The 23,997-nt window shown below is 37.6% G+C and overlaps 1 protein-coding gene across 1 annotated transcript in view; it reads right to left on the bottom strand.

Moving 5' to 3' along the window:
* The window catches only part of Ass (argininosuccinate synthase), a 56,624-nt gene that overhangs the window by 7,805 nt on the left and 24,822 nt on the right, over window positions 1-23,997 (bottom strand). Inside the window, exons 6-9 of the mRNA XM_067137536.2 lie at window positions 21,102-21,223; window positions 14,059-14,204; window positions 8,905-9,043; window positions 6,993-7,094 (exon numbers count right to left, since the gene is read on the bottom strand). Of these exons, the coding sequence (XP_066993637.2) occupies window positions 6,993-7,094; window positions 8,905-9,043; window positions 14,059-14,204; window positions 21,102-21,223 (509 nt within the window). The remainder of the gene's footprint in view (window positions 1-6,992; window positions 7,095-8,904; window positions 9,044-14,058; window positions 14,205-21,101; window positions 21,224-23,997) is intronic.

The raw sequence follows: 23,997 nt of genomic DNA, 5'->3' as shown, positions 1-23,997 counted from the left end.
TTGATACACTACATAGAGAAATGGAGGACATATCAAGAAAATGCTCTGGTTATACAGGAAATGAAATGGCTAGCATACATACCGAACTCACCATGCGGCTCCTTCAACAAGCTTATGATGCATCTATGACTAGAAGGAAACCGGCGAAACTGTAAATGTCCAGCGTACTGGTGGACTGAAGATATTGCGGAGCTGAGGAAACGCTGTCTATGACTGAGGCGCAGAGCACAGAGAGCTAGAGGTAGCCAGGAAGATGTCTCACTCATGACAGAATATAAATCAGCAGGAAAGAACTCCGAAATACAATCAAGAGAAGTAAAACTGACAGATGGTGGGCAATGGCTAAGGAGGTAGATGACGACCCATGTGGACTGGGCTTGAAGAAACTTGGGGCGCTATCAAATCCAACCATGAAAGAAATAGTGGATAATTTGTTCCCTGATCATCCAGAGAGGATTGCTGATGAAGATGTAAGGCAACCAATCGACATACCGCTTTTCACCACGGAAGAACTACAAAGAGCCATTAGTTCTCTCAGAAATAAGAAAGCCCCAGCGCCAGATGGTATACCAGCTGAAGTACTGAAGATAACGACAGAATTCTGTCCATAGAAGATAACGACAGAATTCTGTCCATAGTTGCTGCTGGAAATGTTCAACAATTGCTTCATAGCAGGTATTTTTTAGCAACTGATGGAAAAAGGCACAACTAGTTTTGATTAGCAAAGGGAAGTCGGGGGGGGGGGGGGGGAGTATAGACCTCTTTGTATGCTTGATACTGCAGGAAAATATTTAGAGAAGCTCCTACAGTCCAGAATACTCTCAGCAGTTCAGCAAGCTGGGGACTTGTCACCTCGTCAGCATGGCTTTCGGAGAGGACATTCGACAGTTGATGCAGTACTAGAAGTAGTGAACACTGCCAAAAGAGCACAAACGGGCAGTCATTATTCTCGTAAAGTGGTGCTTCTTGTGACCCTGGATATGAAGAATGCCTTCAACTCAGCAAGATGGACGGACATGTTGGAAGCACTTCAAGAAACATTCAAGCTTCCAGAGTATCTCATGAGAATATTGAAAGACTATTTGAAGGATCGCTTACTGCTGTATAATACAGTGGGTGGGCAAAAGACTAAACAGATTACAGCCGGCGCAGCACAAGGATCCATACTTGGCCCAGGCCTCTGGAATATTACTTATGATGGCTTACTGCGATTAGAGATGCCTGAAGATACAACACTTATAGGTTATGCTGACGATGTGGCTGTCTTGATAGTGAGCCATGATCTGGAACTGGCGCAACTTAAACTGAATCAAGTGATGCGACGGGTAAAGGGATGGATGAACAACCACAGACTAACACTTGCTGATCATAAAATGGAAATTGTTCTTTTGACAAGAAAAATAATTGAGACCATTGTGTCGTTTCAAGTTGGAGAGATAGCCATTGAAACAACCAAGAGTGTGAAATATTTAGGCATTACGCTGGATACTAAACCCGCATTCTGGCATCATATCCACAGGGTGACAGGAAGGGCAGCGAAATATATGACCAAACTAAGTCGACTAATGGGCAATATCAGAGGCCTGAGATTTAGCAAATGACGACTTCTGATATCAACGGTCCAATCAGTACTTCTGTTTGGCTCCGAGGTATGGGCTGAATCACTGAAGATAGGAAAATATAAGAGAGTGATGGCTGCGGTACAACGAAGAGCGGCGCTGCAAATAGCATGCGCATATCGTACGGTATCTGAACCTGCAGTCCTCACCATAGCTGGAGTAGCGCCTATTGATTTGCTTCCTCTTGAATGACGGGAAATCTGGCGTACTCAAGGAGAACTCGGACAGAAACGTACAAAGAAGTCAGCCCGAAGTCGCCGAATGGAGTACTGGAAACACAGACGAGAAAGTGATTCTCGAGGGAAATAGACAAAGCAAATAATACCATGTCTAAATGATTGGATTGAAGAGACTCATGGTGAGGTAAATTACTATATCACTCAGCTTCTAACAGGGCATGGATACTTCTGTAAATTTTTGCACAAATTGAACATAGCCAGCAGCCCAAAATGCATTTACTGTTGTGATATAGACGACGTCCTACATACTTTCTTCGTGTGTGATCACTGGTTGACAGAAAGAAGTCTTGTGAAAGTCGAACTCGAAGTATTGGCGCCAGATAATATTGTGCTTGTGATGCTGAGAAATGACTAAAAGCACAATACTACCCTGAAGTAATGCTAGAGCGGTTCCGGGGTAGAAACAAACATCGTGGGGGAAAATGGGTGCGTGGTTTTTAGTGGGTAAGAATCCCACACACTCGTAGAGTGCAGACTCGTCACATGTAAGATTTTCCACAATCCCTCGCAAAAATTATTATTATTATTATTTTTTTTTTTTTTGGTGGGAACTAAGCTACAATTAGTTTATTATAGTTAGTTTATTATAGTTTCAAGTACCTTGGAAGCATCATCTCAAAGGATAATACTGTTCAGCAAGAAATACTTAACAAGATTCAAAAAGCTTTACACTTCTACAGCCATGTAAGAAATCTGCTGTAGGATAACAAAATACTCCAGAAAGCCAAAATAACCAACTTCATCCCGTACTTTGTTCTGATACTCCCCTATGGACCCTATTAAACAAGGACATTAGCAAAATCCAAGCAAAGATGAATTTCATTAGAACTATTAATTGAAGAGTCGGCCCTGTGGTGTAGGGGTAGCATGCCCGCCTCTCACCCGGAGGCCCCGGGTTCGATTCCCGGCCAGGTCAGGGATTTTTACCTGAACCTGAGGGCTGGTTCGAGGTCCATTCAGCCAACGTGATTAGAATTGAGGAGCTATCTGATGGTGAAATGGCGGCCCCGGTCTATAAAGCCAAGAATAATGGCTGAGAGGATTCGTCGTGCTAACCACATGACACCCCATAATCTGCAGGCCTTCGGGCTGAACAGTGAATGCTTGGTAGGCCAAGGCCATGGGGGTTTCATTAATTGAAGAATCAGAAAAGATAAAATTAGTTAATAGGAGGAAAGCTGGCACCAAAATATCTACAAGTATTACTGGTATCATAGAGAGGTGTAGACTTCAGTGATATGGGCAGCTGATGAGAATAAAGACCTCTAGAACAGTAAGTGAAAGGAAAGAAGTCAGTGGGAAGACAAAGGAAATGCTGGATGGAGACTGTGAGATCAGAGGTCAAGAAACGGGTAGTAAAGTGGGATGATATGGAGGAACAGAAACATTATGATGATAGGACCAAATGGCGAGTCCTTGTGAACCACACCTGAGAAACTGGAGTTGGTGTACAATGATGATGATGATGATAAAGATGAAGATAATAAATATGGTATGTGGCCTCTGGAGAGGTCTTGTGCAGTCTTTCAAGTTGACACCCTATGCAGGCTGTCCCAGGAGGAATGGTCAATATTCAGGGATATGACAGAAATGACCATTTGAAGCAAAAATCTTCATATGGACATATGCCCTATTCTGAATGGTTTCCAAGATAGAACACATTTAATGTACATTTGTTTTGGGGCTAATGGCACAGATGTACATGTCTTATCCACCCAACCTCTTTGACGATTTGAAAGGGTACGAGTTTTTCACATGTAATGTTCACCATGCTTCATGTTCATGGGACATTGATACATGCAGAAAGTCACTGTGTGTTGGTAGTAGGACTACGCTGCACCATTTCAACAATGTGTTGCTGTTCCTGCACAGGTTGTTGAACTACACGTTCAGAAGAAAAATGGGAACTTGGAAGAATACCTGTTCCACACAATGTGTTGAGAACTCTGGTAAACACTCTAAGATCACAAATTCGATGTGTCAGAAAGCGCCGACAGTATATATTGACAGCAGCCGAAGCACTACCATTCCAGAAGCCGTAACATACACCATATCTGCATATTCTTCATTAGTGTTGATGTGTGGCATTTTAGCCAACATGTGTGTACAAACACAGTTAACCGATGCTTCTCTCTGATACACTCTCAGTCCCTCACACTCACAACACACCATGGACAACTGCGTGTTCAATGGGCTAGTTTAATGGCAGAAAGACATCCCAAGTAAAGAGGTTGAAAGCAACGAGGTAGGTTGGTCTAGAATAAAACTTCAAAAAGGTTGGGTGGGTAGGACACATACATGCATGCTGCTAGCCCCAAAACAAATCTTCATTAAATGTCTTCTATCTCAGAAACCATTCGGAATAGGGCATATGTCTATGTGAATTTTCTTGCTTCAAATGATCGTTCCTGTCATCTCCCTGAATATTGACCATTCTGCCTGGGACCCTCTGTGTAGGCGATTTACGTATCTATGAGGATGAAGCCCTACCTAAGATAATTCTAACAATGAAGACAACACAAACACCCAGCCTCCCCGAACCAGGGGAATTAACTAGTGAAAGTTAAAATCCCGACCCAGCCAGAAATCAAACATGGGACCTCTTGGACCAAAGGCCAGCATGCTAACCTTTAAGCTATGGATTACTGCATGAAATAACGTTTTCACAAGGACACACAATCATAACGTGTATGCCAATAAATGTTGCCAAAAACCCGTTGTCTGAGTTTTGAATTGTTATTCAACGATTATATAACCACACACAATGTTTAAAACTGCTGACTAAATAAAGTATTACAAAATATATTGTGATATATGGTACTAGTACCTCAGTATGTTACATAAAATGAAAATTCCAAATCAAACATTCTATACCTTCTGTTCATGTAAATGTTTCAGTAAAAAGAAACCAGTGAACAATCAAGATTTGCTTTTCTATACCATTACAATGCTAATATTGTATTGTACTTTGCAAAATATATTGTTTATGCTCTACTTCGCTATAATGATCACATTTCACAGTATTGATGAACATAAAGAGGTCAGGTCAGGAGCACCCTGCTATCATATGTGACAGTAGATCTGCGACTGGCCAAGGGTTGGATGACCAGCACCAAACTGGACAAACTAAGGGAGAACCAATGGTTAAGGGCGGAGGAGTTCTCCCTTAGGAGACTTGGTGAAGCCTTTATGTAGGAAATGACACATAAATTCACCAAAACGCTGGTGCCTTGCTGGTGTGGTAGGGGACTGCCAAAGGCTAAGGGTTATTACCCCCATAGAAAATCCTCTACAATGTTAGGCTTAGCAAGCCAGCTGAACAGAGCTGACGAGTTTGTTGCTTTCAAAACCCAAACAAGTCTCACACCAGACCCAGAAAACTGGAGCTGGAAATGATTACGATGAATGAACCCAAAAAATCAAATCATGTACTGTACATGAAGCGTGGAGGCCAAAGTAAGTACCATGCACAGTTTAAGATACGAACACATCGCGGATATCATTCATAACATCAAACGCAACCTCAAGTCATTATGTAATTAGTATGATGTTTATAGCCCAAGATTTTTAAGATATATATATTTATTACATAGTAACACTTCCTCAGTCTATATACTGTATTACCACTGTATACACTGCCACAATGCCATGCTGTAACTAAGTGGCTTAGTTGTTTGTTAACATGTATTTAATTTATGGAATGGGGAAGGCCTGTGGTCGACTCATGTAATCAGCACAAACTACATTCACCTCTGCCTAGTCGTGGGTTAACTACAAGTTGTTCACCACATGATGCAGGGACAATGCCCTCGAGATCTCTCAATTCTTCTTGTGAGCAACAGATCATTGTGCTAGTCTCAAGAAATCTTGAGATCCTGTCTCAGACTGCCCATCTCTACCCAATACATGTATTATTATGTTATCTTCATGACAAACACAAGTGCCAAACTCTGATAATGTATTGTTCCTCTCCTTTCTTTTTAAAACAGTTGTCCTGTTTCATTATTTCGATACCTTCTCAAAAGACACACAGACGGTGAAGAGTGGTAGTTTGATTGCCTCAAATTATATTTTGTGATTGAAGAAAGAGAGGATATGCTCTGTCACTGCAGCTTTTTTTTTTTTTTTTTTAAGTTGCTTTACGTTGCACCGACACAGACAGGTCTTATGGCGACGATGGGACAGGGAAGGGCTAGGAGTGGGAAGGAAGCGGCCATGGCCTTAATTAAGGTACAGCCCCAGCATTTGCCTGGTGTAAAAATGGGAAACCACGGAAAACCATTTTCAGGGTTGCCGACAGTGGGGTTCGAACCTACTATCTCCAGAATACTGGATACTGGCCGCACATAAGTGACTGCAGCTATCAAGCTCGGTGTCACTGCAGGTAAGAAAGCTTCATATTTGTATTAATGCTGCATTTGATAGTCTTACTGGAAACCTTCCAACATGAACAGGAAATGTGGTATACATCTGCAGTGGAAATATGGCCTCGAAGGGGTCTTATCTGAGCATAATTAATGGAGTATTTTTTTATGTTGTTTCAAAGGCAATTTTGATGTCATGATGCTTTAAAACCTTGCTGATATTATCAGTAATTGTTAGGATGTAAGGAAGGAATGTCATTCTATTGTGTATCTCAACAGCCTACTTGATCTCATATGCTGTATCCATTAGCTTGTAAAGCCAAAATAAGAAGTTCAACTACACCCTGGAACAGATGTCGTTGATATAAATTTTAGTTCACTCAAATAGCTGGGACTGATGAGGCAATGATTGAAGATGTAGAGATTGTCTTTGTCCTTTTGTGTTTTCATGTTTCTCCTTGTCTTCTCTTTCCACCACTCCCTCTTCCCACGTCAACCTGTCATTGTGATAATTTTATTATGTGTTCCGTTTTGGTTTTCTATATTTCTTTATATGTAATTTGAAGAAAATTTGAAGCACCCAAATATTTACAATGTTAATGTGACCTGTCTGTATTCTGTGTAATATTTCATCAAAGAGCATATTACATTATGTAACGATAATGACCATATATAGATTATTGTTTCTCTCTCTCTCTCTCTCTTTTCTTTTTGTTAGTCATTTATTGTTTGACTAAGGTATTGTTATGATTGATGAAACCAACACTTACCTGAACCTTTGTATAGTTGTACTTGTACCCATCCAGTCACATGACGCTGAGAACTCATTATACAGTCTTGCACATACTGACATTCTGGGCTGAACCAAAATCCTAAAACAATGACAAAGTTTTCTAAAATGAAATCACAACTTATAATTGGTACTGATGAAGTAGTTTGTTTGTTTGTTTGTTTTATTGATTGATGTTTAAGGTAGGTAACAATGAAATAAGTTAATAGATTTAACTCAAAAAGTGACTGTATAATCATTTAAAACACATTGCCTGACAAAAAATTGAAACATCTAGAAGAAAAGGTTGGATGTCAGTGTATCATTGTACATGTTGCCATTGATGCTTTCATGGCCTGTACTTATAGACACAATACTGTTTAGGCTTTTGGGCTTATGCCGTGTCAAGAAAACAAGGTGAAATTTTTTATGTTTTGCAGAGAACTGTGTTCTACGTCATCAGAAGAAAATCTTACTTGTACTTTCTGATTTGCTATTGTTTGACCTTTGTTTCTAAAATTTTAAATTCCTTTGATACTACTTTTAAACCTGACAGGATTTATTTGGTGCATGGAATCTCACTTGGGTTCTGAGGGCAGGACTACTAGCCCTCATGTGCCTGTGAGCACGTCTGTCAAGTTGATGGGTCTCCTTCAATTGTTTATTTCTTTTATAACGTAGTATCTCAATTTAACCATTATTGTTTTCTAGTCTTAGACCTCAAAGGTCGCCTTATTTGTAAGTCAGGCAATGATTTTGGATTAATAGCATAAATAATATCTTTAAATTATTTTCAAGTGCCATTGAGCACTGTGTCAATGTCTGTTAATATAGTTGAACTATGTATGTTTAATATTGAGGAATTTTATATTTAATAAATGATATTTTAAGGAACCCAATAGTCTTATACAAGAGTACAATCACCACCAAGTTATATTCCCAGCAGGGCTCTTTAGCATATACCACATCCTATTCATACGACCTTTTAGTCATCCTTGTTTTGTGTATTTTAGTTATCCCCTCTTTGCCTGTTTATTATTATGTTATTTTATGTGTATAATGTTACCATGTGGCACAAATACGTTGGTAGTGAAGATGAATTATTATACAGCAAATGATGAGCCTGAAGGTCATTCAAATACTTACCTTCTAACCGATTACCCCTAACATCTGGTGACTCTGCGGAGTAACTATAGATTTGCAAGGCACCTGCTATATATCATGAAGGACAAACTTATCCAGCAATCTATTGTAGCGAAGTACAGAAAAGCCAAACAGCACAAGACTGCTACAGCAGTCCACCTGCTGCCCAGCACAGCTCTCTCCCAACTGGTAAAGCAGTCCACCAGACTCAAACGGTTAATCATGCATCCTTTTTATTCTATTCAGGAATACATAGATATTGTACATTTTCCTACAAATAAAAGAATTGTATGCAATATCTTACTTTTTCACTGACTGCAGTATGTTAAAAGGTACTGCCTAGCTGAGGCAGTAAAGGCACACTTGGTTCATGGTTTTGATGGTTTTGATACTCATGAAGCCAAAATTTTAGAAACAGAAGTTGCACTTCTAGAGCAACATATGTCCTTGAGGTTCACTCAGCCTACATCAAAAGTGAGTACTAGGTTAGGTTAATTCCTGGGAGCAAAGGTAGCTGGGCACAGAGCTAACCACTCTATCTTACTTACTGTTCAGTCTTTGAGAAGTAGAAAATTTTTCCTTTCCACTTTTCCATGGGCCTTCATAGTCTGTAAGGAGATGGTTTGGATTTGGCTTTTAACAGCATGTCAAACATTTCTGAACGGACTTTGATAACTTTTCTTGTAAGATGGGTTTAAATGTGTGTAAAGTAAAAAGACTTTTTAAAGGCAGGAGGAGAAGAACAATTTGATTTCTAATTACTGACTTACCATTGTAGACATAGTCTGCCAGTTTGTCACGGAGATAACTTTTTACTCTTAGTACTTCGCGGTCAAGGCAGAATGTTTCTAAATCCACATGGGCAGCATGTAATATAGTTCCTCCAGGAGTCTCATATACTCCTCTTGACTGCAACAGTTCAAGTAAGTTATAGAATATGAAAAACAGTAATCCCATTTCAGAGTTCTTAGTTGGTTTTCCTTCAGAATACATAAATCAGGTTAGAAGAGAGAAGATTAAAAGTGCACACACAAACTGGTCACTTACAATATACTAACTTAGATTACGCACTTGAAACCTGAAGAAAGCACTTATGTGTGTCATATGACCCAATATGGCATGAATGATTTCATACATAATATGAATTATAAAAATTAAACACCATGATCTTCTCCCCCCCCCCCCCCCCCCTTCTTCCTTCATCATTACTCATTGGGATTAGATTGTATGAAATTGTTTGTAGGTGCAATTCAGACAATGTAGACCTAATGAGGCCACTTGTTGATGATACTTCAAATCAATTGCCTTGTAGACATTCAAAAATGACATGCTTAGTTTACATAAGTAGGCAGTGTATCACAAAAATCTAAGCTGTAGTAAGACACAATAAGCTCAGTACATCTCATCTGTGAATCATCATCATCATCGTTGTTGTTGTGATCATCATTATCATCAATGATTTACATTTTCAGTTTTATGGGTACTGTTGATAAGCCTCTTCCATTCTCCTATCTTATTCTTCACATCATCATTCAGTGTCCCCAAGCTAAAATGTCAGTCTTGACCAAATCCATCCAGCAGGTTCCAGGTCTTCCAACTAGGCATTTTCCTTCTACCTCTCTTTCCAGTTGCACTCACAAGGGAACTATCAATAAGTTTATAATGAAACAGACAATGAAATTTTTCAGAGAGGATGAGGGGGACCAAAAGAAAGCAAAGTAAAAAATCAAAGATAGAAAAATCCAAAAATTTGTACCCCACTACATCCCTTCTAATGTACAATGGAAATCAGCATGGTTTTGTGTGCAAAATGAAAGCAAAAAGGGCACTATTGTTTATTGGTGAGAAAATACAGAAACAGTTGCTCAATCAGTTAATGTACTCACCCATTCATACACAATTATGCCTACAGTTAGTATGTCCAGTACTCCTTTCCCAAAATTATTAATTGTACTACAGGAGGCAACAGGAACTTTTGGTCTGAGAGTTTCTAAAGAAATGTTTCATGCTGAAAATATAATTGCAACAGTGACAAAATTAGTGAAAATGGGAAAAAAATGAATTGTAGTATTGATTTAAAGAAGCCTTCTTCTCATTCACTGTAGACACGTGTTTGCTATTGTTAGATTCATGGACTACTTACAATGATAAATGCTGTCTTGAAGATATTCCTCCAGGCAACAGTATAGAAATTCTCAGATTCCTTCTGGCACTACAGGGAAAATACAGCCATTGGATAAGTTTTATTTGGCTATAGAAGGCTCTGTATTGCCCTCTAACAGACATTGGACCAGCTTGTGAAGACTTTCAGTTTGATATTTATAAGAGAAAGAACATATTGAAAACTCAATCTTTCAATCATTTTCAATTTTCTTCCCCACGGTTCAAGGATATGATTAAATATTCATAGTTCACAACCAGTTACACAATGGAGAGACTTCCTGAGTTTGACTTGCCTGAAAAATATTGCCTCCAAATAAGTAAGGGAAACTGTGAACAACAATGCAGCCTTAAAGTGTATATTCGTTGTGCATGGTGCCAAAAATATTTGTGCTTTTATAATGCAGTTAATGGACCTCATTTATGTTTCACATTCATTCTGTAACAATAAAGTAACCTGCCAGTTTGTTCTATCTCTCTCCAGCATAACTGAAACTCTACTATGCTGTGCACCATGCAAGCCAGCAGGATGCAAGGGTTGTCCAGTAGCTGTGTTGTCAGAAGGATTTTGAATCAATATTTTGACATTTAACACTTTGAAATGGCAGCTAAATTTTTGTACATTGCTATTTTATGATCTCATCCTCTCAGCGAAATTGCATTGTCAGTTTTGACATGAAATTATCGATAGTTCCCTTGACAGGCTATTTTCATAGGCTCTGTCCTTGAAGGTTGTGAACAATATGTTGCTTGCGACTGTTTCATTTAAAATTTTATCAGGTTCCATTACCTGCGCCAAGAATAACTCAATGTTTTTGCAGGTATTTAAGTTCAAATCCATAATTATATTTATCAATTATTTTCGTGTCCTTTTCGATTCCTAAAATGTTATGATTATTGTTATAAATGTGTTCTGCAGAAGCTGAAAATTTGTTGTACTTTATTGCCTTGAAATGTTCTTGATATCTGGATTTAAGGCTCGGCCAGTCCTTCCTACATAAAACATTTAGCAGTCATTACAAGTGAGCCTATATACTCCCAAATTGGTGTAGACATCATTTTTGTTGACACTATGTGCATTACATATATGTTCTGATATTTTATTTCTGGTTCTAAATGCTGTTTTGTGTTGAAATTTCTTAAATATATTAGCAATTTTAAAAACTTGATTTCCAAAATGTGTAAATGCTACAAATTGACAACGTTCAGAGATTTCCTTTCTTCTCTCATGGTTTTTCTTTTTTCCCTCCATTTTAATTTTTATGTATAATTTTCTTTATCAATTCTGGGTTTTAGTCATTTGCTTTAGTGATTTGTTTTATTAATCTAATTTCTTTCAGTTTGTTTTCATTACTCATGGGAATTTTAGTAATTTATTAATGTAGCTGTTGTAAGCTGCTTGTTTGTGAGTTGCTGGGTGGTTGGAGTTTTTGTTGATGGTGGTGATGGACTGTGTGGGTTTCCTAAAAATATCAAAATCTATCCTATTGTTGCTTTTTGTTAATGTGAGGTCCAAGAAATTTAACTTTTTATCATTTTCTTTTTCCATAGTGAATTTGATGTTGCTGTCAAGCAAATTTAAACAACCCAGAAGTGTTTGAGGAGTAATGAGGTCTCCGTTTAAAAATACTACCGTGTCGTCAACATAATGACCCATAATTTTATTTTCTTTTGATGTACATCCAAGATGGTTTTCTCGAGGTTATTTAAATAAATGTTGGCTAAAAAACCTGATAGCAGACCCCCCATTGGTAAACCTGTGTTTTGTTGGTAGTACTTCCCATTGAAAGTGAAGTAATTATTGTCTAATATTAGACTTAATCAACTTATCGTTTCATTAATTTCTATGTGACTTAGTCTGTTTTGGTTCTTTAAGTTTTCTTCTATTAAGTCTATGGTCTCTTTATTAGGAATGTTGGAATACGCGTTTGTCACATCATATAATACCATTATAGCTTCCTCATTTATTTCCGTTGATTGTATTTTGGAAATGGCTTCCAAAGAGTTTGATATTGTTTTAATGTTTTCTAATTTGATGTGTTTTTGTAGGTGTTTAAATAAAAATTTAGATAGTTGAAATGTGGGACTGTTTTGACAATTTATTATGGGTCTAACGGGGTAATTCTTTTTGTGGATTTTTGGGAGAGACTTTAAAGTTGGGCATCTTGGGTTCATCAGGACTCCTTTTTCTTTTTCTTTTTTGTTTATTATGAATGGTGTGTCCTACAGTTTTCTTTTATTTTTGTGTTTAAATTCCTGGTGGTAATCCAGCCCTTCCTATGGTATGCTCATATATTTTTTTTACATCATTATTAAGTTTTATATGTATTGTGTTCATACTTTTACACTTGCTTTTTTCTTTTTCTTATTTTATAGTTGATCTCAACAGGGCCCCATTTTAACTGTTTTAAAACTTGATGTGACAACACACTTGCATAAAATCATATGTTTTTAAAATAATTTTGACACTGATGATGGACCTTAGAGTCCAAAAACCGGTTCTGTAAATAAAAAATTTACAGTGTGCTGATATGAATGTTAAATGATTAATTATAATAATAAGTACTACCATACTACCATCAGCACTGTTAATAAGATGGCTTTGATATTTTATAATGATCATAATGTAGCAAATTCCAACTTGGAAATCTTTGTTTCAATCCTGCCCCTTTATAGGTAGTTTTAAAACTCTGAAATAATCTGGAAATTCTACCACCTTTAATGATACCGAGGATATCCTGAAATGTTAGAAACAACACTTCTTCACTCTTTTAAATTGGAACTCTATCACAACTGAGACTTTCTCTGTGATGTGCTACAGCAGCCCCTTCAGCAATTGATCAGACAACACTCCAATGGAGTGATTTTTGGTGGAGGCTTCTCCTTAAGGACAAGGCACTTCACACCACTCCTTTTTTTAATTTGGAAAACTTAGCAAGTAGCTGGTGACCTTAATAAAGCTACTATCATCAACATATTCATGAAAGGTGATCACAGTGTATGTGGCAATTATTGCAGTATATCCCTGCTGTGCATATACGGCAAACTTCTTGCAAGTATTACTCGAGCTCTCTCCAGGTTGTCTCTGAGAAGATTCTTCCTGAGTCTCAGTATGGTTTCAGTGCCTAAACAGGCACAATTGGCATGATTTTTAGTGCATGGCAACTCCAAGAAAAATGCAGAGAACAACAATCACCTCTTTACATAGTGTTTTATGATCTGGAAAAGCATTTGATTCTGTCTCAAGGCCTGCTATGTGGGCAGTGTTGAGACACTTTGGTTGCTCTGAATGCTTTGTTCACCATGATGGTATGTCTGGTCAGGTTCTCCATCAGAAAAAATATATCTGATGCTTTTCCTCTCACCTCTTTGCTCTATCTGTGGCAGCTATGCTTCCTGGTATATCATGCACCAGCATTTCTGGCACTGAAATTTCAATTCTTGATTTGATCTGTCTCTCTCTAATGAAATCCTGTAATAAATTTTTGAAATGGTTTCACTTGTTATGCCACTATATGTCATTTGGTCTTTGCATAACTCTTCCCTACTTTCTCTTTTCCTAGTTTTGTTTTCATGCTGATAACCTTAAGTTGTTGAACAAAATTTCTTTAATGTACCCTTTTACTCCCATACAGAAGTCATTCTAACTTTGAAAGGATTTAGAAATAATTTGGTCCAAGAATTTCCTTACTTTTGTCTCCGAGACAATGGTGTCTGTATATCTTTATTCATGTTTAATATAGAGGCAGGAGAATTTACATTACCTTGAGGCCGATGAAACGGTTTTCAACAATATCCACACGTCCTATGCCATTCTCTCCTCCAAGCTTGTTCAGTAGTTCAAACATCTTGAGCGGGTTTTTCTCAATAGCTCCTCCAGCAGTTATGTTTTCTACCCCAACAGGAAACCCTGATACAAAAATAGCAATGTACTAAGAACTGTTGAATCTAGTTGATTTGAAATAATAATAAGGCAAAGTATTTTAAAACAAGTACCATTTAAAAGAACATTAAAAGTTATGATTATGTATTTGTGTATGCTACAGCGTTAATTTTCTTTCCAGACCAGAATCATCTCTAGTGAGATATGGTATTTCAGTACACTGTATCTTCTAGCATGAACAGGAGTAAGTTCCTTGCTTTCATAAGTGTGCCTCAGTCTGATGTTTGGATTTGACAGTTTGAAGCTGACTGAGATATAAGTGATGTTAGTTATGCCATTGTTGCATCATTGGATCAGTTGATGTACACATTTCTGTGTTCTTGGCAGACTGATAGGCAACAGCAACTTCTGGTTTGTGGGGAAAGCAACAGAAAACTACCCTGCTCCTAGTATGCCTCTTTGGTGATGCCTGGCTACCTATGACAGCTGATGGTAGAGTGATACAACCAGCCTTCAGGACAGGGGCATATTCTCCTTGAATGCAAGGCATTCATTGCATGCGTTATGATAACACAAAGAACTGTCTGATGTACGATTTTAGGTTGTTTGAAGTCAAGTATTAACGATTTCATCTCTCAGAAGTTCAAAAGGTCCGCACAACTGTACTAGTTCCGTTGCTTGACTACGTGTGGTGTTGGTGTAGTCTCGCCATCTACTCCACTCTAGGAAGAAAGAGACAGCAACTGGAGGAGTTAAGGATGTAAGGCATTCAATCTTAAAATTGTATTCGGTGGCAGACGTAGTTCTGAAACCCTCCGAACGATGTCGCTGCAATTGAAACTTGGTCAGAATTTGTCACCCCATACCCGTGCTACCCTCTGCCATCTGTTAGCAACTTGGAGAAAGTCGGCATGTTTACAGCGAACAGGACCCATAGATTACTCCCCAGCGAGAACCCAACGTGACGAAACTGACCAATGCCACTGGGGTGACTTACCTCCAGTGCTTGAGTTGTGGTTAACTAGTGAGTTAATTCATTGTGTGTTTTGCTGATTAGTGAGTTCATTCTGTGTGTGCTGTTCCTGTGCTATTCGTCGTTTTCGGTGTTTTATTATATTTTGCACACATGTGGTATTAACGATGGGTGAGTCTAAAACGGATATAATTGTAAATCAGTTTTATCAAATTGTTATAGAACGCTAACCTGTAATCATATAAACTTCAATTAATTACAGGGAAACAGGTCTGTGATGGCTGTCAACATCTGTGCAATAAACCCTGTGAAAATATGACTTTAAATGCTTTGATTTAATTAAAAACGAAGTGTCCCAAGTTTCCCTCCAGGAGGGGATACTTGGGTCAGTAATACAAATTGCAGACAAACACCATGTTAACCATTATGAATCAAGCTTGGGACACCCTTCAAGGGGTTTCTCCTTGATTTTAGTTATACAGTCATCAATACAAGCTAATTTAAGTTCACCATAATGTATTTTACTTTCAAATTGCTACAATTTTCATGTTTTGGTTACACTGCTATTTTGTGGTTTAATATACTAAAACAAATTAATTTGTTCATTGTTTGCCATGATTACATTCCTATTTCAAACATAACCTTTCCCAAATGACATAAGAAAAGTGTCAGTTTATCCATTTTAATCGTGGTACCATACAGTACCGGTACCTAAATTTGAAATGTGTAGCAATCCAGAAAAATAAGAATAGGGACTAACAGTTTACAGATATTTTGAAAGGAAACATCTGCAATATCATCAATCTGAGGAAATATAAATGTATCTGCAGAACCATGGTAACTTCTCATAAATTTACAAGTATAGGTGGTGGTGTGATTGACTGAACTTGGCACACAAATAGTTTTGCAAGAACAAAATCACATTTTACACCTTTTATGGCTTTTTCCAAAGTCTCGTGGATAAAATCATGGCATTTCCTGCTCCCAATCTTTCGTTTGTGCTTTCTAGGCATGGTGATAAATATCCGGAAAAATAATTCAAGGTGTCCCAAGTTACCCCACATAAAACAATTTTTTATGAAATCTCACTTATTTACTGTAGACTATCAGATATCAGCTCAATACATTGTTGTTACATTTACAAGATTCTAGGTTATGTGGGGCACTAATAAACTGATTTCAGTGATCGTTTAGCTCTCCTTGGCAGACAAAGTTTTAGAAGGTTACTAAAATAAACAGAAATAATAATGAAACTAAATCACAACTATTTTGTACATAGCTCAAGTTATAAAGCTTGAATATGGTTAGAAAGTATGCCTGAAGCATTCACTTCAGCTGGGAATAACAAAAACAATATTAGCATTATATGGAGGGTAGATAATTGAACAAACATAAGTATACCCCAAATTGTCCCAAGTTTCCCTCCAGTCCCAAGTATCCCCACTCGACGGCATTTACTGGCCGTTCGTTTGATGAAAAGATTCAAATAGTTAAAGCCGGGAGACCTCTACCTTCCCTCGTAAATTTCTTCTTCTTCTTAATCTGCTTACCCTCCAGGGTTGGCTTTTCCCTCGGACTCAGCGAGGGATCCCACCTCTACCGCCTCAAGGGCAGTGTCCTGGAGCTTCAGACTCTGCGCCGGCGATACAACTGGGGAGGATGGCCAGGCGGCCTCACCTGCTATGCTGATCAGGGGCCTTGTGGGCGATGGGGATATTGGAAGGGATAGACAAGGAAGAGGGAAGGAAGTGGCCATGGCCTGAAGTTAGGTACCATCCCGGCATTTGCCTGGAGGAGAAGTGGGAAACCACGGAAAACCACTTCCAGGATGGCTGAGGTGGGAATCGAACCCACCTCTACTCAGTTGACCTCCCGAGGCTGAGTGGACCCCGTTCCAGCCCTTGTACCACTTTTCAAATTTCGTGGCAGAGCCGGGAATCAAATCCGGACCTCCGGGGGTGGCAGCTAATCACACTAACCACTACACCACAGAGGTGGACCCTCGTAAATTTAAAAACAGAAAACAAGAATTGTGTACGCACGTTCAATCCGGAAACTTACAGTAAAACTATTTGGCTCGAGTTCACCTACATGTAATTAGGGTGAGTAGAATTGAAATTTACTTAATACATTGTGTTAATGAATGGTTACTAGTTGCATGCCTCAGTGGAGATTCCAGGATACGCCACTGCTTCAGGATGAGAACTTGACATATTTGTTTTAAGAGCTCTGCACTAGCATCTCAAAGTTTACTGGGGCTCAGAGATCACCTTGCTATCAGATATACAGTACAGTGCCAGTCAAAAGTTTCTGGACAAGCATTGAACTGTTAAGGAATGGACTGAGATTAAAAGAAAAGAACATACCTATGCAAGAAATTGGCAAATATATATTATAAAACTAATATTTTACAATAAAACTACATTTTTACATTACATCTGAGCAAGAAACAGACAATATTTACACATATACTCTCACAGATCACCAAAACACATTAAAATCTCTTCTCATCAGAGAAACCCCGCTTTGCTGTAAGTACACTTTGAACTATTCTTGTCATTCTAGGATAACACTGATGCAGATATACTTTGTCAGGCATTCTGCAAGATGTCCCACAGCTTTTCCGATGAAGAAGGACACTCTTTTCGGACTTGCCGATCCAACTCCTCCCACAGCAGTTCCATTGGATATAAGTCTGGGGATTGGGAGGGCCATTCCATTGAAAACAATTCCCCAGAGTTTTGTTTGTTTTGCAGATAATTCATGCAATAGCTGGGGTCATTGTCTTGTTGGAGGACAAACCCATATTGCTGTCCAGATAGAAAAGCATAACGAGATAGGATGGAATGGTAGCCGTTTTTGTCCAGTGTTCCTTGAATTCGGTGCAGTCTACCAACTTAACTGAATGTGAAACAACCCCAAATTATCACAGAACCCTCTTTATGTTTCACTGTAGGTGTTATACAGTAGCATGCATTGTTTTCCGATGCTGAACGTTGAACATAAACTCTCATAATTTATAACTTTCATTTCCATGTTGACGTTTGACTTATATAATAAGAATCAGTCAAGGGATGTTCCACTATTCAACACTTTATATAATATGTAACATTTATTAAATTAATACCAGTTTTGATTCCCGTGGAATCATCATCAGTTCAAAGCAAACAAACAAACAAACAAACAAACAAACAAACAAACAAACAAACAAACAAATAAATAAATAAATAAATAAATAAATAAATAAATAAATAAATAAATAAATAAATAAATAAATAAATAAATAAATAAATAAATAAATACATACATAAATAAAATAAATAAATAAATAAATAAATAAATAAATAAATACATAAATAAATAAATAAATAAATAAATAAATAAATAAATCAATCAGTCAATCAATCAAAAGGGTATTAACACACATTCAACATGAAATCTGCCTTTAAACACACTTAATAAACAAGATTCCAAATACCGGTATCAATTTTCATATCTGTAATAGTTTCAGTTTTTGAGATATAAGTATCCTCATAAAAGGTATTCAACCCTTTTTTCACCTCCATTAAGGGGATTTTCCTAAAACAAAAAATAAGTGTTTCTTTGTTTTTAAAGGAGATTCCAAATACTAATTTTTACATCTGTAAACTGTTAAATATTCCAGATATAGATATACTCATTTTTAAAATTCACCCCGCCCCCTTTCACCCCCCTTATCAAAGGAATATCCAAAAATCCTTCCTTAGTGAGAACCTACACTGTGATATAAATGTATCCCCAACATTTCATTTCTCTATGTCCAGTAGTTTTGGTTCGGTGATGATGAATGAGTCAGTCAGTCAGACAGTCAGTCAGTCAGTCAGTCAGTCAGAACATGTTATCTATCATCCCCCACCCCCACCCCCACCCCCTCGCATAAGTGGATTTTCTGAAAACTAAAAGATACATGTTTCTTCATTTTTAAAGTTCCAACAAATTTTCATGTCTGTAACATCTTCAGTTTATGAGATATAAGTATCCTCATAAAAATAATTCACCTTTCTTCGTACAAACTCCCTTAAGTGTATTTTCCAAAAACAAAAAATACGTGTTTCTTTATTTTTAAAGAGAATCAAAATATCAATTTACACGTCTGTAACATCTTCAGTTTTTGAGATATCAGTATACTAATAACAACATTCAACCCCTTTTTCAGTCCTTTTCATCCCCCTCCAAGTGGTTATTCCAAAAATACAACCATTTTATGTCATTCATAAGGAAAACAAACTAGAAATTGGTTGTACACAGCACAGCACAGCACAGACTAACTTCAACTGATATCAGACTGTGATTGTTGCAATCCAAGCAGCATGAGCAGAACCTGACACCATCAGTCCCATGGTAGATTTTATCTAACAAGCTGCACAGGTGTTAGGAAATATATGCATATTGACAGCCTAATGACTTCTGATGTGTCTTGAATCGATAACATACACTGACATACAGAGAAGGTATCAGTCTTTTTGTCCATTTCCCTCTAGAAGTTGGGGCTCTACCCAAGATGAAGTCTAATGACTAAGATGGTAGAAACACCCAATCCCTAAGCCAGAGGAATTAACCAATGAAGGTTAAAAGCCCTGAATTGGTTCGGAATTGAACCAGAGACTTCATGTACTAAAGGCCAGCATGCTAACTAGTTAGCCATGAAGCATTTCGCTAGTCAGTTCATAAGTCATCAACAGAGAATCTATCACTTACAAAGCAAAGAGCAAATACGCGTACACGATCATTACATCACATCAGATTGCCAGCAGGCAACCTGCGTGTTATCGCCATGAGTCATCGGGAAGTTCTCACTCTTCTTCTGCCAGTAGGTGGTGGGAATCTATGGATATGCTCAGAAATACAACCTTAGTAGAAACAAACTGAAGTTGGATTCTACACGAAATGGGTTGAAACCGATATCAAAATGGCAAGCCAATACTCCTATGCATTTTGGAGAAGATTGTATGTTATATTATTGCTGATATTTTACTGATTTCATACTCCTGATTGGTGTGGGCATTGAAGGTTCAGGGCAAGGCAGGGGAGGGCATGGTTTTAGGGTCCAAAACTCACCACTCTTCACAGAAGATTTCAGAGAGAAACTGTATACAGTACCAAAAAGAACAACAATGTTACTGGTGTCATGTCCCCACTAACTACTTCTTCAGTTTTCAGGTACATTGAGGTGCCTAAGTTTTGACTGAACCTGCCAACTTGGGCTCAGAAAGCCAATGCTGTACCATATGAGCCAATCAGCACCCCCCCCCCCCCAAAAAAAAAGAAAAGAACACAACACACTAAAATACTTCACTATTTACACCTTCAGTAATAATTTCATGTGGTTATTGCTAGACTGGTGCCCTTGTAAGTCAGACTCTCCAGCAAGTGTCGGTGGCATTTGCTGTGTATAGAAAACTGTGCCTTATTGTGGTTTGGTGCAGGGATATTAGGACAGAACAAACACCCAGTGTCTGAATCAAGGGAATTAACTGTTTTAAGATTAAAATCCCTCAATTCAGCCGGGAATTGAACCTTGGGCTCCGAGGACCAGAGGTTAATGTGCTGACCACTCAGCCATGGTGCCAGAATACCCTTTCAATAATATCCAGTTTAATATAAGCAATTTAAAAAAATGAATCAAGAGTAAATGACCAGGGAGTAAATGAAGTGACACTACAGGGTTTGGTAAGGAGAATATTTTATGAGAAGAGGAAACATTTGGTAGATGGTTAAGGCAAAATGAATTAATGTAAAAGTGAAAAATTGTGAAACAAATTGATCAGGAGAATTCAAGAGAGACATTCTAAACAGCAATATATGGTAAATAAGATGTATGATTGCTGGAGAAAGACACAAGGGCATTGAGCAATGCATCAAGACATTTCACTGAAAGTTTAATTTCTATAGAATTTCAGAAAATAAAATACCTTCTTTAAAATGAATCTTCAGAATGCATGCTGAATCAGGGGCCTTCAATGGGCTTACAGTCATCTGATAAATGCTCTCAGGGGCTGCTGCTGCTGGGTCCTCCAAAATTCCTGACTCATAACTAAAATTAAAATTAAAAAACCACTGATGACTATTTCTATGACCTGCATGACTTGCATAATTCATACCCTCAGATAAAAATTCAAGTGTCCCAATTTTCAATTATGTTTTCAAGCTCAGATTGGTGAAGGACCTGCTTTTTTGACATCTTATAGACTTTACTATTTTCTCCACCTGTTTTCGTGAGCAACTTTGTCCAAAGTATTTAATGGAAAAAGACAAAGCAATGCAGGCAATCAATTCAGAATATCAATAATGTGATGCATTTATTCCATAGTTCCAGTTAGGTTTTAAAGCACAGGTTCCAAAGAAGCACTCCATATACTTCAGAATTCCAACATTTGAACTCTGTAAAACTGCTGCATTTGTGTGTTAGGAAACCCTTCTTAAGAAGGAGTACTATGTAGCTCCTACTAGTCTGTTTCAAACATTGTTCACTCAAGCTTTACATATCATTGTTGCACCTGCAAAAGCCACTATGTGAAATATTTTAGCTTAGGAGTTTGGCCAGTAAGGTTCTGTCATTTAAGGTTCAATATTATGCAAACTTGTTGAAGAATTCTCCCTCTTGATGAGATATGTGCTGTGGATCAGTATTTTTATCCCACAAAATTATCACATAGTGGTTTTTGCAGATGGAACAGCAATATATTACTTGTTCATTAAAAGAAGTCTCATGTTACCAGCATGTGAATATGAAAATTCATGAATGAAGGGGAAAAACAACAAGATAATGAACCCTTTGTAATGTTAAAGGAGGAAGACTTTCAACCCCCTTGATTAATGAAGGTATTGTCTTTTTTTTTTTTTTTTTTTGCTAGTTGCTTTACGTCGCGCCGACACAGATAGGTCTTATGGCGACGATGGGACAGGAAAGGCCTAGGAATGGGAAGGAAGCGGCCGTGGCCTTAATTAAGGTACAGCCCCAGCATTTGCCTGGTGTGAAAATGGGAAACCATGGAAAACCATGTTCAGGACTGCCGACAGTGGGGTTCGAACCTACTGTCTCCTGAATACTGGATACTGGCTGCACTTAAGTGACTGCAGCTATCAAGCTCGGTAAGGTATTGTCTAAAGAGAGGGAAAGGCCATAAAATGTTTTTTAAAAAAAAGAAAGAATCTCTATGCCTTTCAACCCTTAATACTGTCATGGTCAGAAAAGAACAAATGTAGTTCAGAGGGGGTTAGACAAGATGAAAGGAAGGAGCCTAGCATGAATGATATCAATGCCAAACTTATCTGGGAAAATAGAGTAGCAGGATGTATGATTACATTGGTTGAGTGTGATGAACCAGTCTGTGACAAACAAGAGAAACTTCAAGAAACTAACTTATCTCATAAATTATTATTATTATTATTATTATTATTATTATTATTATTATTATTATTATTATTATTATTATTTTGCATATGACATAAAAACATACATACGATTGAATATATTACAATAACAAAAACAATATTTCATATAAGGATGTCCAGCACTTTCATCCACTCTAACACTGCCTCTGATGGTGTAAAGAAATCAGCCCAGCATCTGAAGTTGAGTACTGGTATTAGAATACTTTAAATCGTTACAGTGCAGTGATAAATACTCCATGTAATACAATTTGATGGACCTACTCAAGAACAGTATAAAACAATGGGATCTAGGTTGGAACATGATTATGGATAGGAAGTGGTGGAAAGATAGAGTAAAATGGAGAGTTTTTGTAACCATCTTCAGAGCTGCTGACCACCATCTCCCCAAATGGGAAAGACCCCAACCCCGTAGATAAAGGGAAATGATGGTGACGATGAATGTCCTTAACTTTATTTATTATACATTTCATGTATCTTAATTTAGAAATTAAATGAGGTTTTCCTGTAAAATTTTAAAATATTATTTGCCAAAAGAGAGTGATTTTATGAGTAAATATGTCTTTTACCATCAGTTCCCTCTCTCTTTGGTTTTGGCCTATTACCATTTTCATTTCTTAAGTTACCATTTACTTACTGAAGTCATGAATATTGCTCAAGAAACATGACAATAGTTAAGAAGTTAAAGAAAAATTCTTTGATTTTACTATAAAACTAGCTGTTTTGTACCCATTGTTGATGGGTTAGTTTTCAGTCAGTCAGTGTAATTATATTGCTGATAAGTTTCAGAGACTTAGGACACTGTAAGCTGTCACATATTTTTTCTTTTGGGTCTGTGATATATTAGAGCATTCGAGGCTTAGGTCTTCACAGCCCACCCCCCTCTCTCTGTAATGATCCACTTCCCTACCTCATTCTCCAAGTGGTCGTTCCTTTACACTTTTCTTCTCATTTCAACAGTCATCTCCATTATCATCCTGATCAACAGTGGGTAAAACTATTTGGATTTACAGCTTATTTAAAAAAAACTGTTGATGGATTTAGCAATATAAATCTAAAATTGAGAAAATCTTCATTAATATACCTAAAAGTAAAAAATGTATCCAATATAAAAGATTGAAAGATAGATTTTCTTTAAGTTTTGTTATTTGCTACTTGTAGATAGAACTGGTATTTCTGGAGAAATTTGGAAGTTTGTGAATAATGTAATATATGTCCAAAGTATATATCCAACCCTTGTCCCATTTCTGCGGGGTCAGGTGTGAAGTGAGATGAATTGTCATAGCAAGTTTTTATAACCGGATGCCCTTCCTGATGTCAAACTCATCAAAGGAGTTAATGAGATGAAATGAATGATGTGATATATGAAGTTGGAAAGGAGAAGGGGAAGCCCAGTGCTACTCCTGTCGAATAGGA

This window comes from Anabrus simplex, chromosome 1, assembly GCF_040414725.1.
Source record: "Anabrus simplex isolate iqAnaSimp1 chromosome 1, ASM4041472v1, whole genome shotgun sequence".
Taxonomy (NCBI): domain Eukaryota; kingdom Metazoa; phylum Arthropoda; class Insecta; order Orthoptera; family Tettigoniidae; genus Anabrus; species Anabrus simplex.
This window is presented reverse-complemented; position numbering and strand designations above follow the sequence as displayed.